At 39.0% G+C, this 20,165-nt stretch overlaps 1 protein-coding gene across 2 annotated transcripts in view; it reads left to right on the top strand.

Moving 5' to 3' along the window:
• The window catches only part of cntn2 (contactin 2), a 53,386-nt gene extending 35,280 nt beyond the window's left edge, over positions 1–18,106 (top strand). For both annotated transcript variants that reach the window (XM_038697472.1, XM_038697473.1), the window contains exons 12-23: positions 1,385–1,512; positions 1,774–1,949; positions 3,747–3,867; positions 5,702–5,860; positions 6,078–6,227; positions 7,381–7,451; positions 9,024–9,258; positions 10,234–10,349; positions 11,158–11,344; positions 12,079–12,191; positions 13,216–13,384; positions 15,476–18,106. In XM_038697472.1, coding sequence (XP_038553400.1) covers positions 1,385–1,512; positions 1,774–1,949; positions 3,747–3,867; positions 5,702–5,860; positions 6,078–6,227; positions 7,381–7,451; positions 9,024–9,258; positions 10,234–10,349; positions 11,158–11,344; positions 12,079–12,191; positions 13,216–13,384; positions 15,476–15,585 — 1,735 coding nt within the window. In that variant the 3' untranslated portion in view covers positions 15,586–18,106. The remainder of the gene's footprint in view (positions 1–1,384; positions 1,513–1,773; positions 1,950–3,746; positions 3,868–5,701; positions 5,861–6,077; positions 6,228–7,380; positions 7,452–9,023; positions 9,259–10,233; positions 10,350–11,157; positions 11,345–12,078; positions 12,192–13,215; positions 13,385–15,475) is intronic.
• Positions 18,107–20,165: the final 2,059 nt, after the last annotated feature.

Here is a 20,165-nt window from a genome sequence, read left to right on the forward strand (position 1 = left end):
CAGAAGTGTCATCTGTTTGACATCCTTTCACTCTTACATTGCTTGTTCAACTTAAGAGGCAATTACTCAGTTACCCATTTAGTTTAACTGTGTTTAGATTGATAGCGTCTAATGGACTAGCGCTCCATGCCATCCTCCTTTTGTCCACATCAGTCACGTTCAATCATTCAGTGCTGAAGCAGCAGCGTGGGTGCTAAGACGAGTAGCTGTTCATATCAGTCTGCAGCATGTTAGTGATACTTATATCCACTGTTTAAAGTTATGAGTGAATATGTGGTATGTACAGGAATCCATGTGTTCAGCCAGCCTGAGTCTTGCAGTCTATCATTCCTAGCTGTTCAGATAATTTACTCACCAAAGTCTTTGCTGAGATGTGAGTGACATAGCTTTACCACAAAATCCAAAAGGTAAAACACAGGTGACAGATCAGATTTTTTCTGAAATATCTAAGGCAGTTATTTGGCAGTGAAGCTGCATTCCGATTGACCACTGCCCTGTGAAACAGCAGGCGTGCACAGATGAACCAAAGTTACACTGCTACATCTAATCTAATCAAATCTATAAGATGTATTAAAGAGGCGTTGTTCCAACTTGAGCCCCCTTTTTCTTTGTTCCCTGCTGTAATCAGGTTTCTCTTGTAAACAAGATCTTCATATCAATGATATTACTTGATTAACTAAAGGTTATATATGATGCTCATCATTAGCTCCCTGTATGGAAGCATCTGCATCTGTTATATTTCTAAATTCTATTATTCAGCCTTTTCCTTTTGTTTATCACTCATCTGTACATGTAACCAACACCCTGTACTGTATGTCCAAGGCATTATATGTAAGCTGCCATACTTCTGCTACTCCTCTCACTGCGTGCAATACTGCGTTATTACACGGCGTCTGCTCTATGTGCTTCGCCACATCCCCAGATCTGATCAGTTAGGTTGGAGATTAAAATTGTTGTAAGTTGTTGTAAGCAGCTAAAATGATCACTTGTACAGCAGCAGTCTGTGGGTTAGAGCAGTGGGCGAGCCTGAAACCAGCAGACCAGCTGGGAATATGTAGGTGGGAAAGTGAATGAATAGCATTAAGCTTTCAGAGTGGGGTATCAAATGAATGTGCAGCAGGATGCAGCGTGGATGACTGTATAAAGGTTAAAGAATGAAGGGGGTAGAGGAGGACGCAGTGATGACAACATCTGTTCAACACACAATCCAATACTGTTGAACTTCCACAAATACTATCTTTGGATATCTATAATGTCCATCTTATGTGATTATATTATATAGTTTGTGATGTTGTGTAAGATTACCTGTGAGATGTTTCCAATATTTTGTCCACCCCCAAGAATGCGGGCACTGTTTACCGCCTGTGTGCTTGTGTGTTCTCAGAGTCACAGTAACTCCAGACGGCATCTTGTGGATCTACAACATCAGCAGGGCAGACGAAGGGAAATACACCTGCTTCGCTGAAAACTACCTGGGGAAAGCCAATAGCACCGGACATCTGTCTGTCAGAGGTATACACACACACACACACACACACACCAGAAAAACCCTTGTTTCTGGCTTGATATTAAATGGTGCAGACAAAAAAAAGGCACTCCACATAACATCGACGCTGCTCTCTCAAGACTGCTTAAATATCACACTACATGCAAAGCTTTGCCAAAATGTCTGCTGTGAAAAATGTCTGAAAGGTGTGAAAATTTGCCTCACTCACTTACAATCAGTACCATCAAGCTTTTCTTCCTCTTTTCATTTTTGTCTAAACCATGCAGATGCCACAAAGATCACGCTGGCTCCTTCGAACGCCGACATCAATCAGGGAGAGGATGTGACGCTGCAGTGTCACGCCTCCCACGACCCCACCATGGACCTGACCTTCACCTGGGCCCTCAACGGGGTCCTGCTGGACCTGGAGGACTCTGCTGGGCCATACCACCGGGTGGAGGGGGTGAGTTTTGCGATGCATGGTGGAGAGAAGTTGGTTGTGATTATACTTTGCGTGTAGTACTGCAGGGGGGCTAAAAATGTTTGTTCAGATTTGGGTGTGTGAGTTGGTGGTTTTCTGAGGCAGTGTAGGGGAAGCGGGGGGGATCATTAATAACTTAGGCTGTCATGCATTCTCATTAGTTCCATCTCGGCTTCAAAACATCAAACAACAAATACCATTAGCAGAATCCACCTCAGCTTTGACATGTTGTTAGTGTTAGTTATTCTCAAGAAAAGGCTGCAAAAACATCACTCCACCTTTGATCAAATGTTCTGCATCTGGCTTTACTGAAAAGGGTAAATGGGGAGTTTTTTTGTGATTCTATATTTTTATTTGCCTTATACCCTTTCCACATTACTCAAACAGGAGGAAATAGTTTATTTGTTGGCGACTGTTTTCAGTGGTTAATCCACGGGTGACGCTCTAGAGAGTAGTTGGGGCAGCAGGACGGTGTATGTGGGGTTCATTCAAAATAAACTACAGTGTTTGTGTTCATTATTATGAAGGAACATGTCACCCAGTGTAACAGTGTGGCTCACTGATATGACTTTGGACAACGGTGGAGCTCAGTGGCACAGAGGAAAATCATCAGACCTATGCTTAAAGGCTCAGCCTCTGACTGTCTACACTTCACACCATGTCCTAACAGCAAGCGAGTCTTATAATCGCTTGAATAATCATGTACTTGTTAAACACAAAACATGTTTTATATTGTGAAATGTATATGTTTCTTTACTGGAAATAACATACAAAATGGCCAACCGCAAGGAGGTTGTTTTTGCGATACTCATTTAGGTTACTGTAGTTAAATGAAGAGGTATCAGCGTAGAAAACTCCACATTTCAACTTCATTAATCAACAGTTCCCTGTTCACGATTCAGCGCTTTTAACATGGTCAACAAGAATAAGTATAAACAGGGGATCTGACTAAATTTCAGCTCAAAGTGGCGAGCCACACCCAGGTCATGCTGCGCAATGTCGCTCATAGCCAGTTAGGACAGTCCCATAGAAAACAATGCAATCAAATTTTGTGGTTGACTTTCGCTCACGTTGCATTTTATGATGAGTTTCTGAAGATTCTGCCACCTATTTAGTCTGTGATACTGATGATTCAGTTCACCTTGGATCTGCTGTTAAAGATTTGTTCCTTCCTCTACTAAACAATTTTAGATTTCCCTCCAAGTCCCAATGAAATGCATTGCAGAGTATGGTAGATACTGCCCTTAACACCGCTGGTCTTACTTCATTAAAATGCTAATTTCTTTTCACCTGTATTTATTTCCAGTAGATCTGGTGCCAAAACACTTACACTGACACTAAAGTTTGGAGGGACCACAATAGACAACATTTTTCCCAGCATTTTCTTAAACAGCAAACTCAAATAGACGACTGCAAGATATTTTCCAACTATAATTAGTTCATTTCGGACAACAAGTGGAACATTTCACACTACCTGAGCACAGAGCCAGGGAGAATTAAGCTCCTAAATGAGATTAACTATGCATTTCATATTGCTGCTCCTTTATGTCTAAATGTTTAATGAATGTTGATGAGATATGACACTGCAATTAGCTGGTTGTGGGTCTAGCTGAAAATGAGCTCCTGTAATGTTCACCTCAGCTAGTTATGGTCACCACTATAATGTTCTGCTGCAGCATGCAGCTTTTAGTCAGTGTATTTTATTCTGTCTGTTATGATGCTGAATAACAGAGTGTTTTCTGCTTTGTTATCTGGATTGCTTTGTCTGTGCCCTTTCAGAAGGAAAACATTGGTGACCTGTTGATTGTGAATGCTCAGCTGAGTCAAGCAGGGATGTACACCTGCACAGCTCAGACTGTGGTGGACAGCGCCGCAGCTTCAGCTAAACTAGTGGTTCGAGGTAAGGTGCATGCCATTTTCTCAAGACCATTGCATTTATTATTGCAGAAATGAGAAGACAAAAAAATTATAAACAGAATTGTTAAAGCATGTTGTTGATTCCAGCTCTTTCTGATATGGATGTCACATCCGTATTATTTTCATTATCATAACAATGGCTCCATTTTTTTCGGCTAGGGAAAAATATAGTGTTTCAATAGGTAAATATGATGTTGGTGAATAGTCATTTTAGAGCACTGTACAGCAATAATGACTATGCCCTCACTTTAGCACCAATTTTGCCCTAAGTAAGTAAGTTGTAGTACTCCCAGCAGGGCATGAATTTGGCCATTTTTCATTAGGCTATGAAGGCTATGGCAGCCGTGCCCTCTCAGTTCGGCAATATGCCCATCCAAAATCTATATGCCCTGGGGCCAACAGTGGCCTTGATGCCCTGCTCGCTCTGCCCCAGCTGATTTTGCTGTTTTGTCCTCTGCTTCTTTCCTGTCATACCGTTTTTAGAAAGCACCATCTTTTGTTGAGATTCTGAATTATTATTGGGCAACATCAATTACAAGCCTGTTATGAAATACAACTTTACATAAAGTCAATGTGCTTATCACTGCTTGTCAGTTTTTGTGAACTGATCATAACTTGGATGGGGAAGGGGCATTATAAAAAGTTGACATACTAGATTTAACCTTGAAATGCATGAACGGTTATGATTATTGACAAGTTAGTACTTAACATTGACAAATGAAAAAAAATTTAAGTAAAAATAAAATAATTTTAAACTCTTAAATAAATTTCATGATTTCCTTGGAATTACTGGAATTTGCTCCTCAAAAAATTGACAACACCAAGACCACATGGCCGTGACCCTAAAATGATGACATTCCAGACCTGTTCCAAGCACGTCCAGTTTTGTTTGATGTTTTAGGTCTTTAAGAGAGAAAGACATGGGTCTTGTTGAGGTGCCAAACACAGTGTGGGAGTAAGCTCTGTCCAATAAGACAAACAAAGAAAGTCACAGACATGTTAACATTATGCTTTATTAAGGACAAATGCTGGATCTGAATTGGAATAATTTATGTGAAAAACATCATAGAACCATTTTTTGTAGAACTTAATGGGAGAATTTGCATTCATTATTGGAATTGCAAAGAAAGGACCATGTGGCACTGCCGTATAGTAGGGGAAGGAAGTACACAGGTGCTATAGATAAATAACATGCTGTGAAAAGAAGGGATGATTTAAATGATTTGGATGGTGTTCATTTAAATAATTTATTCCAGTAAAAGAAGCAGGGTCATGACAGTAAAATGTGTTCAGTATCAAAAGTGAAGTACTGATTCTGATGGTTTCTTCTGGAGTGTCAGCTGTTTTATTGTAGTATAGATGGTCCATTACACCTAACTAACAGTATGATTGCTTCAACTTTGTCAATATATCACATTTTAAGAGAATAGTTACTCCAAAAAAAGTATAAAGGTATATCAAATGTAGAAAAAGTGTCACAGTTGTTTTTGCAGTATGTACAGTAGAGAGCAGCATTGGGATTGGGATCCCACGAGACCCAACACAAATTGCACGAGAGCGGGCGGTTTAAAAAGATACTGCGGGTCCCACAGTAGTGATGATAAGTTGAAGTCAACAAACGAAGTTGAAAAGAAGATAAAATGTGTTAGCGGCTGCTTCTGAGAATGTACTGCACGAGCCTGTCTTGAACCAGCAACTTACATGCAGACACACTGATGAGGAGGCTAAACCCCGTGGGCACTTGTGTTAGTCGCCAGCGTGTCTGTTAATATGAATCATTTAATTAACTAACAGTAACATATTTTTCTTGTGTCCAGGCCCCCCGGGTCCCCCTGGAGGTTTACTGGTGAAGAATGTTGCTGAGACATCAGTGGAGCTCAGGTGGAGTCGTGGCTACGATAACCACAGTCCCATAGGCAAATATGTCATCATGGGCAGATCGTCACTCTCATCAGAATGGAAGAAGATGAGGACAGGTGTGTGTGTGTGTGTGTGTGTGTGTGTGTGTGTGTGTACAACTTTAAATTGTGGAAGTAATTATGACAGTATTTAAAACATACTGCTTTAGTGCTTTTCATATGTGTGCTTTGGGAATTTGTTGATCAGAAAAAAGAACCTTATAAAGAGATTGGATATTGATGCTTCGCATATCGTTCCATGTAAATAAACACACGTCGCCTCACTATGCACCAGACCCGGTGAACATCGAGGGTAACGCGGAGTCGGCTCGTGTGATGGGACTGATGCCCTGGGTGGATTATGAATTCCAGGTTATCGCCAGCAACATCCTGGGTAGCGGAGAGCCCAGCATGCCCTCACACACCATCCGCACACAGCAAGCAGGTGAGGGGCCACAGCTGGCATCCACTCCTTGAAATCCAATGGCAAGCGGTCACAGAAAGTCCCTTCACATCTAGGTTTGCCTCGAAACATAGATATACTGTATTATTTTTAAAAATCAGTCCTCAGCTTGAAACGAGTCACTTCAGACTCTCTGGAGCCATAAAGGGCATTATATAACTTTTTCACATATGCAGTAGTCCTCGTAGGGCTAGTTCTGTCCTGGACTGCCCTCTAGACCCCATAGAGGAGGTGGGTGAGAGGAGTATGTTAACCAAGCTGACGTCTATCATGGACAACGCCTCTCACCCCCTGCATGAGACTGTGAGGTCCTTTAGCCACAGACTGCTGCACCCACAGTGCAGGAAGGAGCGTTACCGCAGGTCCTTTATTCCAGCGGCTGTCAATCTCTACAACACAGCTATGGCAAAATATAGTACTCTGTCACATCAGCACTCATCACTGTCACTCATCTCGTTTTTCCTCATACCATTAATGTGCAATTACATAATATATAATTTACATTAAACTATACTGAATATATTTTTATCCTGTGCAATCATATGTTTTTCTTTATTTTCTACTGTGTATAGTGTATATCAATTATTCTTCTTATTTTCTTCTAATTCTACTATATAGTGTTTTTTTCAATTCTATTTTTTATCTAATGTGTATTTTTCTATCTGTTGTGTGTATCTGGAGCTACAGTAACAAGTGAATTTCCCCAGTGCAGGATCAATAAAGTCTATTTTATTTATCTTATCTTATCTCCCCAACCCCTGGACACAGACTTTAATGTGTAAACTGGGTGGACTTCTATTATACGCCTACAGATCCCAAAAAACGTACAGCTGACATCCATCAGTCATTTAAATATTATTACTTCCATTCTATTAATACACATCAGTCTTCTAAATGTACCAAACAAATAGATAATAAAAGGAACCATCAGTCTGTACAGTTTTTCACATCGAGAAATCCTTTCAGTCTCAGACATTAAAAAACAAAACAATTATTTGGGTTGTTGTGAGGGAACTGAAAGCACAGTATCTTTTGAAAACATAATATGTGTTTTGCACCCTTACTACTTTCCACTGATCCACTTCTGTAGATTATATCTTGTGTATCATCTTATGTTTGTATATTTGACCCTCAGCTCCCACAGTGGCACCCAGTGGACTTGGAGGAGGCGGAGGAGACCGCAATGAACTCATTGTTACCTGGACGGTGAGTGGATGACTCCGAGTAGTGTTTGTGCGCTCTGTGTACGTATTATATTGTATATACATGTATAGCATAGGGTTGGGTGATATGGCAAAAATATTAAATCACAATTTATTTGATTCACGATCTTATCATGAATCATTTTAATGTTGGTTTTTTAGACTATTTTGCATGTTATTGGTTTATTGGAGCTCCCTGCCGTTATCCTGGCCTAAAAACCTCCAGTCCTTGAGTAGAGGTGTAAACACAGGTCCCAGTCCGGGCTGAGTGAGCTCTGACCAGTGTTGCACAGTTAACTGAGCTATTTAGGTAACGGCAGCCAACATTAGTTAGCCGCGGTTAGAGGTTACTTTAGCAACAAGGAACGCTATCTGTTCACCAGCAAACTCCATGATTGAGCCATAGAACTAAAACTGATAGAATGTGCACTGTAGCACGATACTAACGATCTCTCTGAAAAGGGAAGATCATGTAGACATTTTAATCGTTCACAATCTAATATCGCACAATGTGTAGACTATTGCCTAATCATATTTCCATAATCAAATTAATTAATTGTAGTAGTATTGCACTTCCATAAAAGTTGTGGTCTTGCAAGAAACAAATGAAAAAAGAATGGTCAAACTTGAAGCAGCAGAGGCCAGGGTATCCTAACTTTTAGTCTCTTGTATGGATCAAATTTTCTGGATCCTACACGTTCCAATATGCAACTTGATTGTGTCTTTCAGTAGTCGTCTTAAGTTGTGAGTTATCTACAGAGTTAACTGTCTAATTTGCATGTGATTATTGCATCTTAGTGTCAAGCATTGCGGTCTACCACATTGTTTTTATATACTCTATACTAGGAGTCCCTAGATTCACGTTTTCAAGTCTATGTTAAAACAATACTCATATACCCAAATAGATTTTTCTTGCTGTTATCATAAAGTGATCTCTTCCTAATGCTCTTCCAATGTAAGTGACCCACTTACATAAAATCCACAGTGCATTTATTTGCAGTTCAAAGTTGTGCTGAAGATGATATGAGCCTTCTGCAGTCGAAATGAGTCTGATCAAGTGGATGTCTTCCAGTTAGAAAGTAAGAAATTCCTTCTTTGTTTCCTCAGTCAACATTTTATTGCTGAGCAGTGGTGATGGAATAGTTATATAAAGGGGGTGTTTTGTTCTAAACTTTGGAAAATATCCTGATTTGATTTGTCTCAAACTGCTCGAATGCATTTTTCCACAAAATGAGGACTGTGGAATTTGTCCCCACTTCACTTGCATTGGAAGCGCATTACAGTAGGGAGGGTTCTCCTATGAACAGAAGGAAGGTTTACAGCAAGCAAAATCTGCATCAGTATTGATATTGCACCTGACATTTTTTTTCAAAGACAGACTTGTAGGAAAAATGTGAACCTATCCTTTAAGAAACATATGCACAAAGGGCTGAAAATGTCTGTGTGGGACAGGACTAAGCATACATATACATACAAACACACACACACACCTAACACACACACACACACATACAAGGAAGCTGTGTTTTTTTTTTTCTTTGAGGTTCACATCTTATTTCACTGCTGAACCTTCCAGCCCATGGCCAGAGAGTACCAGAATGGTGATGGCTTTGGCTACATCCTGGCATTCAGGAAGAAAGACACATCATCTTGGACAGTGGTGCGGATTCCTCACGTGGAGTCATCCCGATATGTTCACTATAATGACAGCCTGACACCATACAGTCCCTTCGAGGTGAAGATCAAAGCTTATAACCGCAGAGGAGAAGGTCCTTTCAGCCAGATTGCTGCGGTCCACTCTGCAGAGGAAGGTGAGTCAAATCCAAAAGAAGTCCTTTTGGGTTGGTGATAACGTGTTTGGACAGGCTGCCAAAATCATTTCTGTTTGGGAAATGTTTTCTCACAAATAATTTGCACTACTGCTCAGCAGCCCAACAACAACACAAGCAGAAGGACAATATAAATGTTAATGTATGATGTGGAAGGATGTCCGTAAACAGGAGGCATCTGGGAAGAGTGCTTTTAAACAAAATGAAGGCACATCAAGTGCAATATTAACCTTGACAACAGTCCATGTTTTTCAGTTCCTCAGCGATAAGAATTTTCAAATATTCCTCAATAAGCAATGCCAGGCCTGTAATCTAGTAGGTTGAGTGTTGTTCAGTCTGTCGTACATTCAAGGTTTACTGTGTTAAGCAGACTATTTATTCAGAGTGATTGCATACATTTTGCACATGTTTTAAAATTGTTTTCTTGGCAGCCGTAAATCCAGAAAATTACATTTCCATTGGGTTAACTTCAGATTAATATGAGAATCATCATTAAGAAAGAGACAAGGATTGGGTACATAGACAATTTCCATAAGATCCACTAACCCTCTGTTAACATGAATCCAAAACTTTTCAACCCTGGACACTTCCAGAACATGTAAGTTGTGTTGAGTTGTAAAAGTGTAACGGTGTAACTGGGTTTCACTTTCATCTGGAATCTTATGTAAGGCGTAGCGTATGCTCTATGGATAATAGATGTTCCACATGTTCCATGTTTTTATATTGTTGTTTATGTAGTAAAATATTTGGCGACAAATTAAAAAATCTAAGATTCAATAAGGCTAGCAGAAAGGTTAACTGTCTCCAGCTGCAGTATCTGCTGTCACCACTAGAGGGCAACCACTACTCTTAGTAGTGAGGTGACCGCAGTCAGTCACTTATTAATTCACTAATAGTAATGACAGTGTTCATCATGAAGCATGTTGCATATTCTGACCTCTCACTGACTCCCCACAGAGCCAACAGTGGGACCGTCAAACATCAATGCTACGGCACTGACCGCCTTCGAGATCCAGGTTTCATGGGAGCCCGTCCAGCAGCTCAGCGCTAATGGAATCCTTAGAGGATACGAGGTGATGGTATAGGATTTAAAAAAGTGATGCAGCTAAATTCAGAGGGTCTAAAGATCCCTGGATGAAGTAATATATTGATCAATCTGTTTAACAAAGTACAGAGAAATGTGATATTTATAGGTCATACGTTTCCTGTGTAAATATCATCTATTTAAATCATGTCTAGAAACACAATGTTCTCCCTCAGCAGCTACTTGCTATACCACAAGCAGGGTAAGACAGTGTTATTCTTTGAGCTGACAAAGGGAAAACCTCAAACTTTGGTCTCATGAGGTCCTCATGGTATGTAGGAGAGGTTTATTCATACAGATTCCTCTGACCTGCCGTTACATATCTGATGATTTTATTAGCTGTTCTTAGTCCACAAACTGACATAGTTAAAGTTGACAATATCAACTTTGATTGTATTAATCCCCACGATCATAACAAATATATTAGTTTATTAGTGCCATGATGGCTGATATCAGCATGCTCTACATGTCTAGTGCGTGTTGGTAAAGTTGAGATAATCAGTTTCATTTCCCTTATTGATAAAGATGGCTGGCCTCATCCCCACCACCCTGTATGCAGGATAAGCGGTTGATGATGATGGATGGCCTCATAAGCCACTACAACCTATAGACAGACACACACACACACACACACACACACACCCCAAAGAATATTCATGTATTTACTGCATCCACTGCTCTAAATATGAGGAGATTTCTGAATGGGTATTTCATCTTAAAGCTGAGTTATAATCTGGCGCTGCAACCTGTTTAGGTTAGGTTTGTAATTGTCTTTTTGACATCATGTGTGTCCTCAGATCCGGTACTGGCGGCAGCATGAACGGGAAGCGGCAGCAGACCGAGTGCGGACAGCAGGACTGGAAACCACAGCCAGAGTGTCTGGACTTCGGCCCAGCACTCGATACCACATTGCTGTTCTGGCATACAACAGCGCTGGCACCGGGCCGCCCTCACCACGCACCACCGTCACCACCAGGAAACCACGTATGGATGGAGCGCTCACACACATATACACTGTCACACACATATGTGGAAGTTTATTAAGAACAAAACTACTCAGTGAGCAAACAAAAATCTGCAAGCAAGATTTGTGAGCATAAAGGTACAGATTTTTTAAATTGGTTTGCTTTTAGTTCAGCAACAGTAAGGGGAAGAGTCTGAACATTTGAGAATGTGAGACAGCGCTTGTCAAAAGTCCAACAGGATTACAGGATCAGTTTAATAAGGGTGTTTTCATACCTTACCTTAACCATACTAAGACCACTTTAAAAGGTGTGTCTTCTTCTAACTGGACAGAGTGGTTTGGTTTGTTTGTGATGTGAAAGTAAAGCAGACTAACTACAAGACTGTATGACTGTAGATATGTAACTTTAAACTCAAACTCAGCAAAACTGCTATTAAATCCATCTGCTGGTTGTTATCAGAAAGCGATCAGTATAAGCATTGTATATACAGATCATTAGGTAATCATATTTTAACTTTTGCTTATCGCGGTTATATAATTGTTATGCTGTACCTGATAAAAGCTAGTTCATAATATACACATTTATAACAGCTAGCTCAAACCATATACAGAGAACATAAACAGCATATTGAGATATGTACATTAAAGTTTTATTTCTTCTTTTTTTGATACTCTTTTGACTATTTTTTTTTTTCTACACCAACAATCTTTTATTTTATTTTCATTTTTTGAAACGTAACTGTTTCCTTTACAGCTCCTAATCGTCGTCCAGGCAACGTGTCATGGAAGACTGACAGCTCATCTGTAACAGTGAGGTGGGACCACGTGAAGGCCTTGCACAATGAGTCAGCTGTACTGGGCTACAAAGTAAGTCAGCTGTCTAGCTAAAAACAGGTGTATATGTGTTTGTCTGCATGTTTGTCCGTATCATTCCCTTACAAGGTTCTCAGATAGTTTACAAAAGTGTTGTTTTAAGTCAGTGACACTTCTCACAGCTGTGAGACTTGACCTACTTGAAACTTGACTTTTATCTTGGAGCCAGTACCAGGCAAGCCTTGAATATTTTATTATTAGGTCTATTATTAAGACTAGGCCTCAACTATTTAAAAATCACTACTCACTTGATTTGGACTTGTCCCAAATGACTTAAACACCTCTGGTATGTTATGTATGGACACATAAACACTAGCACAGATACATTAAAAACAGGAACAATCAGATTGAAGATCTTTTGATTTTGAAAATCAAATGAATTTCATTTTTGAAGACTATGTGTCGTGATATCACTAAGAATGTACAAACAAATGTAGCTGTCAAGATAATATGATGATCATGTTAAGAGGCTAAATAATAATTATCCTAATAGGGCTGGACGATATGGCCAAAAATGTTATCACGATAAAAAGTTTCATATCTTTCGATATCGATAATTATCACCTCGTTACATCTGATTTTTTTTTTTATATTGTTATTGAAAAAAGTATATCGTGATAATTAGTCATTGTTTTATTGTCCAGCCCTAAACCCTCATATAGCTTTGACATGAGTAGACATAATGCTGGCTGATGTTTTGCTTTTGCTATGTCAGATCATGATACTTGTAACCTCCTCTGCATGTGAGATATGAGAAGCAATAAAAAGGCTATATAACAAAATCAAAGAACATGTTTATAAGCCTTGTACCAGCTCATGCATGGGGAAAATATCAAAAGTCATCAAAAGATAACTGCTTGAACAATGGTCCTTTGATTTCAACACAAACAATGACATTGCAGTAAACAAATTGGTAAAATAACTGATCTGATGCTGTAAAAACCATGTAAATTTGCCTTTTATGTTGCAATTTTGAGGTCTGAACTAATATGTAGACCTGCTGTGTTCTGTGTGTCAGGTTCTGTACAAACATGAGGGCCAGGCAGCGCTAAAGGTTCTGGACAAGGCAAAGACGTCGGTGAGCCTGCCGCTGCCAAAAGACAACGGTTACGTTGTGCTGGAGATTCGGTCCTGGGGTGAGGGCGGGGATGGGCCAGCACACGAGATTATTGTGTCCCGGGACTCAGGTGAGACACTAAGAAACACACACCAAAGCTTTGTCTGAGTGACAGGGATGTTATGTAATAAGCAGAGAGTGAAGTAGTCACTGATGACAGAGCTTTAGAGATCTTTAGGAAACATTCAACAACACAATCAAACACCTACAGAACTCCATTCCTCTCAGGCTAGGATGGCCTATATTTTACATCCACGTCACTTGTAGCCGAGACAGGTTCAGCTCTGGCACCAACACATGCAAACAGTATGTTTATCATCATTAGCTGATGGATCATGTGGAAGAAAATACTTACTACGTATACTTACTATATACTACGCAAAAGACTTAAGATAGTGGTCTGCTCTGCTAGTTATGTTTAAATTACATTAGAAACAACACTGTGTTGTAAAATGATAAATAAATCTACCTTGCACTGTGTAAATACATACATATACAGCAGGAATAATGCAGTTTTGAAGCTCTGTTTTGAATACTGGTTTAGAAAGTGAGAATTGAATGACAGAAATCTGAAATGGATGTATTATGGTCACGCTGTACTTAAGGAGTGGGCAATATAAATAAAATATTATAACATCGGCCTGTGGGTTGAGTCACTGACCATGAACTGCAATTTTCCTACTTGACATCTGGCCAGGGACCGTCTCTCTCTCCCTTCATTACTACCTATTACAGGCATAAAATTGATATGTTGTATATGGTGATATAATAAATTACCAATGGAAAATCATTTGAGGAACTAGATAAAATAACCAAGCATGTATCTCTGTTTTCAATTATTTCAGCTATACTTGACTAAAGCTATTTTATTCCTGTAAATCCAACAGAGATTATCAAAATCACCCAAATCCGCCATCTGTAAAAATATTACTGAAGTGATCAATAAGAGAAGCATCTACCATGTGACCCCTGAGGGACTCCATACATTAACCTGTATTTTTGTTTGCTTTGTCTGATGATACTATGATCATAAAGTAATGATTTAATCTGCAATTTAGCAGTTTGGTAATTATGAGCCACCATCAGATTTCATACACGATCTGTTGTCTGACAGCGGTCTAGCAATCTGTGCACATGGGTTTAATTACCACCCGATCAAACAGATCAGTAATTTTTCCTAATGAACAGGAGAACAAGAATGCAGTCTTTTTAATCTGCGCATTGAAAAGTAAAATCGAATGACGACTCAATGAGACCATTGATGAAAAAATTAAAAGATGATGTAGAATGTGAGTAGGGTGATGATAACGGGATGACCTCTAATAATACTGTTAGATGTAAGTTATAGGCAGTGCTTTAAGAAAAGTATGTCTATTATTCATCCAAGGCCATGTTATCTTAGCGATATGAACATTAGGCTATCTATTATGTTGATCATAAACATGTCAGCAGTATCTAAAACAAATATAGGGCTGTGAGAGTTATATGGTTTTGTATGGTGCGATATGTAAGGTCTTTGGTCATGAAGGAAAGGTTAAAAGATTAAAGCCAATATGTAAGGTGTGGAGAAAGTAACAGCAGATTTTTTTTCTTGATTTGAAAGGTCCATTTCCATTTTTCCAACACCTCTGCTTCCATAAAACAGAGGGACCTCATGCAGTGTCTGTACTTATAGATTACCTTATGGAGATCACCCTCATTCACAGTGCATTGAAGGGGTGCAGTAAACAGTACTGTATTTATGGTATGTAATGCACAAGACATTTTCCATTGATGTGGTCATGAAGTATTTTCCACTTGCTACAGCCTAAAGTGTTCTAGTTTTGTTAAAAAAATGAAAAAAATGCCTGTAGTCAGGAGACTACTGGCCAAACATGTGGGGAATCATTGAAACATTGTCACATATAGGGATGGGCATCTTTTGAAAGATAATATGATACCAAAGTTTTGGTAGAAACACCAGAACTTATTTTTTTATTTAACTAAGTTTATTAAATCTTGTCCAAACATAAGCACTGTCTTCATCTGTTCCAATCTGGAACGATCTTATGAGATAGAAAACATTTGATGCCACCTTTAGCTACATTTTTTGATACTATGGACATACCTGGAATTATTTCTGTTGGAGTTGTTACATACTGTCTCTTTCTCTGTCTCACAGGAACTGGTATGATGGTGCAGAACAAGGCCTCCTTCACACTGCCCAGTAACCCTTTCTACCTGATCGCTAGCTTGGTGCTACTCACTCTTGTGTCGTCGCCAGGCCTGTGATCTCAGCCACTCGGTGGACTTTTTACTTGTAATGGCTTGAAACTAAAGCCCCTGTGTCTCGGTCTGTGTTTTGGGTCAGGGTGGGTCTCAGTGGTTGGGGAAGGTTGTAGCACTGCAGGGATTAGAAGGGTGGGGGACGAAGGAGGGGTTTTGGTTTTCTTTTTTTTTATTGTATATATATATAAAACAAAGAAAGTCTTTTTCATTTTTTTTAAACTTCAGGTGGGTTGAAAGGGGTGGGGGAGCAGAGCAGTCCTGTCTGGTTGTGTATTTGTGCACCACTGTCAGTAAAACCATGCCTTATGGGGACCATCACATCTGTGGCTGACGCATCTCATACCTGCGTCCTCCAAACTGTAGCTGGCGAGACACAGACTTCAGGTGTAAATTATTCATAGAATCAGTGTATATAACTTGTGTACATGTGATGGGTGTCTGCCTGTTCGCACTGAGAGCAGCTTGACTGATAAGTCTCAGTTGTGGGTGGTGTGAGAGCTGTAAAGATCCGCATCTAAAATATTAAGAACATCTTCATGTTTTTCCTGTCATAATTATATGGTCAGAGCTCCCCATACCCTGAAAAACCTGCAGTTTTTTAATGCAGCTTTTCAGTATTGACTCAGTTAGTATTTAAATTAAAATAGGACGGCTCCATAGACTTACTTTCATTTCCAAAGTTGAAACCAGTTGTCAGACTTCAAGTTTAAGTTCAGGATATCTGGAGCCTGGTCCGTTCCACAAAAAGAAACATTATCAGTCTAAATGTCTTTGACAATGTCCTGGAAATGTGTATAATGTACATTGATAATGTACACATCAAAATATTTACAGTGTTTACATCATGAAAGTCAAACATTTCAGTTTGATATCAATCAATAGGATGCAATTTAATACTTTATTCCCTAAAAGCAAGATCATCTGAATATAGTTATAGGATGAATATCATAAATACATCTTACTAAGAAGATTTGGACACATGTTACCATAGTGATAAACATGTTAGACACATGCCATTGTATCAGGATACATTATTACCCTGGCTCCCTCAATTCTCCCAAAAAGCAGCATCACATTTTCTCCCTGGACTGGTAGATCCCCGCTACTGTGCCTTGACTACATTGTTCCTTTTCTTCATTTTCTCCTTCTTTACTTTGTAATGCATGGCTTCAAATCCAAAACATTTGTAAAGTTGCATCCACACTTTCTTGTCTACATTAGCCAGCCTGATAACCCAAATATTACTCACACAGGATTTATGTTTCCTGTTTCTTTTCTCTGAAAACACACATTTTGAGCATCTACCCAACTGAGCTTGTTTGACTTGCTGGTCGTGTTGCTCACAGTTTGAACGCAGTCACTCGCTGAAGCACTGAAGAACTTTTTATTGTTGATTTTTAGCTGTGTCTTTATGCTTGTTTGTGTCTCTGCTGTAATTATAACTACAGAAATATGTCACTGTTCCAAATTGATGTTTATATTTTCTATTGTTTATGGCTGATCAGGGGGAAGTATTTTATTGATTGTTTACATTTGTGGTGCCTACATTGTTTGAATAATTCCAACAACAATGTAAAAAATGCTTTTGTTTAGTGTTTATTGGTTTTAGTGCAGCTGCTTTTGTGCTAGTAGGTAGATCTAAAATGCCCGGGGCAGCAGGGCTAAATCACTGGTAGAGATGAAAGAGTTGGTCACCATGGTTATCAGAGAGTACAGTTAACAGTGTCATATATCGTCCTCACTGTAATCCTGTCAGCAGCTATCAGCTCTTATGTAACATGTCTGGCTCGTTGCAGTTCACAGGAAGAATGTCGGCAGTATTGGTTTGTCCACAGTTATCCTGTCCAGGTGAGGTCTGGTCAGCATGTCAGACAGACATCAAGTGCTTACAATTTGTGTCTTTTGTTGTCGTTGCCTTACTTTTTTGGTTGATTAGCTTAATAATTATCTGACTGCCTGTTTAAAGTGTAACTGATGCTTTGAGTTTAGATTGTTGTCCAATAGTCACTAAAAGGTGTGATACATGGTTTTGGTTTTCTATAACTGCCAACACAAAACTAAAAAAAGTAATTATTTTATGTTCTATAATAAGTGTATTTTAGTGGCTATTATCTCAATATATTCTAAATCTTAACAAAATACATTGTAGAAGTTCATTTCTTGACCCTGGAAACAATAATTAGATTTTTTTTTTTTTCAAGCAGCCAAAACATCCGAACATCATTAAAAAAAAAACTCATTTCAGGCTAGTAGTATGTTGTAGTTTTCAGTTGTCTGTAAATTAGCTGCTAGATGGCCGCCATGTTTCCAAGTCACCTGCTTCTTAGACTAGTTCAAAGCCAAAGCATCAGAGGTTGGTTAATCACATGAGAAACGCCAGGATCCTTTAGATACTGGTTAATCTGTTTGTTTGTTTTTCAGGTCTGCATACATGTGCTGTGACAGTGTATTAGGGCCATTGTTCATAAAAAAACAATAACAACAAATGAAGGGGGTAATGTTCCAAGAACAAAATTTGAATTTCCAAGATAAAGTTGTACATTTACGAGAAAAAAACTCTGAAATTCTCAGAGATTAAAGTGGGACATTTTTTTCATTTCATTAATAAAACAATCGAAGAGTGCAGGCATAAGAGAGGAGGCGGAGCTTTCAGACAGTTAGGTAGATATGAGGGACTGCAACAAAGCCACTTAAAAGCATGTGTCACATCTTACTCATATAGAAATGTCTGCAGTTCTTCCCCAATTGTTATGCTTTTGGTCTTTAAACAGAAGGAAGTATCTTATAATACTGGTTGCTGAAAGTTTTGACTTATTCTTATTAACATCTGCTTATCCGGCTTTTAATAGAGTACTAATAACCACACGTTTGCACATGCATGTGAATTTTTTTCTCGTAAATGAGTGACTTTAATAAATGTTTTTCTCTGAATATTACCCCTGTATTTTTTGTACGTACAATGGAAGATTTGAATTGAAGGTTCTCTGGATAGAAGATCCAAATGAACTCTTCTTCTTTATTGTTGTTGTTGTTGTTGTTGTATTGTATTTAAACATTTTCATGGTCTGGATTAACCAAAACAGTTTTATGTTACTTCAGTATTACATTTTATACTTTGCAAGTGGTTGAATGATAAGCCTCTTGATTGTACAAAGATGATCTTATTTTTGTTAGACAAAAGTAATTTTTTTTTATGCGCTTCATACTTGACACCAAAATGTTTACTTTATCATTTTATTGACGTTAGTTTGGCTGTAGAAAAAACAAGTTCTCCCTGAATTTCACTTTGTGGAATATTAGCTGTAGACACATTATTATTATAATTGCTCACATGTTGTTTGATTAGTAAAAAATTAGGTTGAAGTTTGGTTAGACCAATATACCAGTGTACTCATATTTGGAGCCGTCAAATCTCAGCTGTGGTGTCAGCATGGTCTACCTCCAGGCCTACAATTTTTTAGATATAATGTCCCATAATAGTTTAAATACTGATTGTGGGTTTGGTGTCAGTTTCAGAGCTGACTTATAGTAGTGTCGGCCTTCAAAAACATTTGTTCCAAACCTGATTTTAAATCACCATCACTGTCTTTTGCTCAGAAAGGTTGAGTTTCACACAATTGCTTCATCTCTGCACTAGTCCAGAAGCTGGAAATTTTCAGAACCATTGAACAATGTCCTGGTTTGTGTTTTTGTGCTTTACAAAGTAAAAAGTGTTTTCCCAATGCCTTTAGTATTCATTGAAGAGCCATAATGTCATTTCACCATGTCTGGTGCCCAGTCTCTGAATGTTCTGGTTTTGGTTCATTGATCTGGACTCTGCCGGCACACAGATTTCATCCCTCACTTAAGGTGGTAACAGCGAGTCTGTGTTCATATGGCTGGACTGAATGCACTGGATCAATTGCCTTTGGGCCTTTTCAAAATTGTGATTGAATGAAAATGTAAGGGAGGGGTGCTACTTGTAAATATGATTTAAATAAAAACCTTGGGATTGTATTTCAGCAAGTGTGCATTTACTACATTCACAATCCTGTATATTGAATGACTACCCACATAGACCACAGTAGTTACACATTTTGGTGTGAGGGCAGTGAGAGAAGAAGCAGTTTGAGCACTTTCACAGTCTGATTTCTCTGGCTACTGTCAAAAGATCCATTATAGTCTGTAGCTTGCTTATTTGAATAAGACTGTAGTAGTATTATACATGTTTTGGCTAAAACTCGGGTCTTGTCTCAAACTCATATACAAGAACAAAATTGAACTTAACTGCAGAACAGACATCATGTGGAGTAATTATAACTAAAGTTCAGGAACTAGACCACACCTCCCTGTCGCATTATTCCAGCCACCTGTACTTCACTCATTCCATCCACCTGTGCCTCTCTAATCCAATCACCTGCACATGTACTGTATATACTATATATAAACCCGTCCAACCCCTTTCTCTCTCAGTTCTCACGACCGTTTGTCTAGTCCGACACACAAAAAAGTTAATTATAACTTTTGTTCACCTTAATATGCATCACAAACTGGTTCTCAGCCTCTCGGACTGCCACAGCCAGCCGTGGAGTTCCATGTCATGG

Source organism: Micropterus salmoides, unplaced genomic scaffold (assembly GCF_014851395.1).
Source record: "Micropterus salmoides isolate LMB-PRFRI ecotype aquatic unplaced genomic scaffold, ASM1485139v1 Ms_hic_scaffold_4, whole genome shotgun sequence".
NCBI classification, from domain to species: domain Eukaryota; kingdom Metazoa; phylum Chordata; class Actinopteri; order Centrarchiformes; family Centrarchidae; genus Micropterus; species Micropterus salmoides.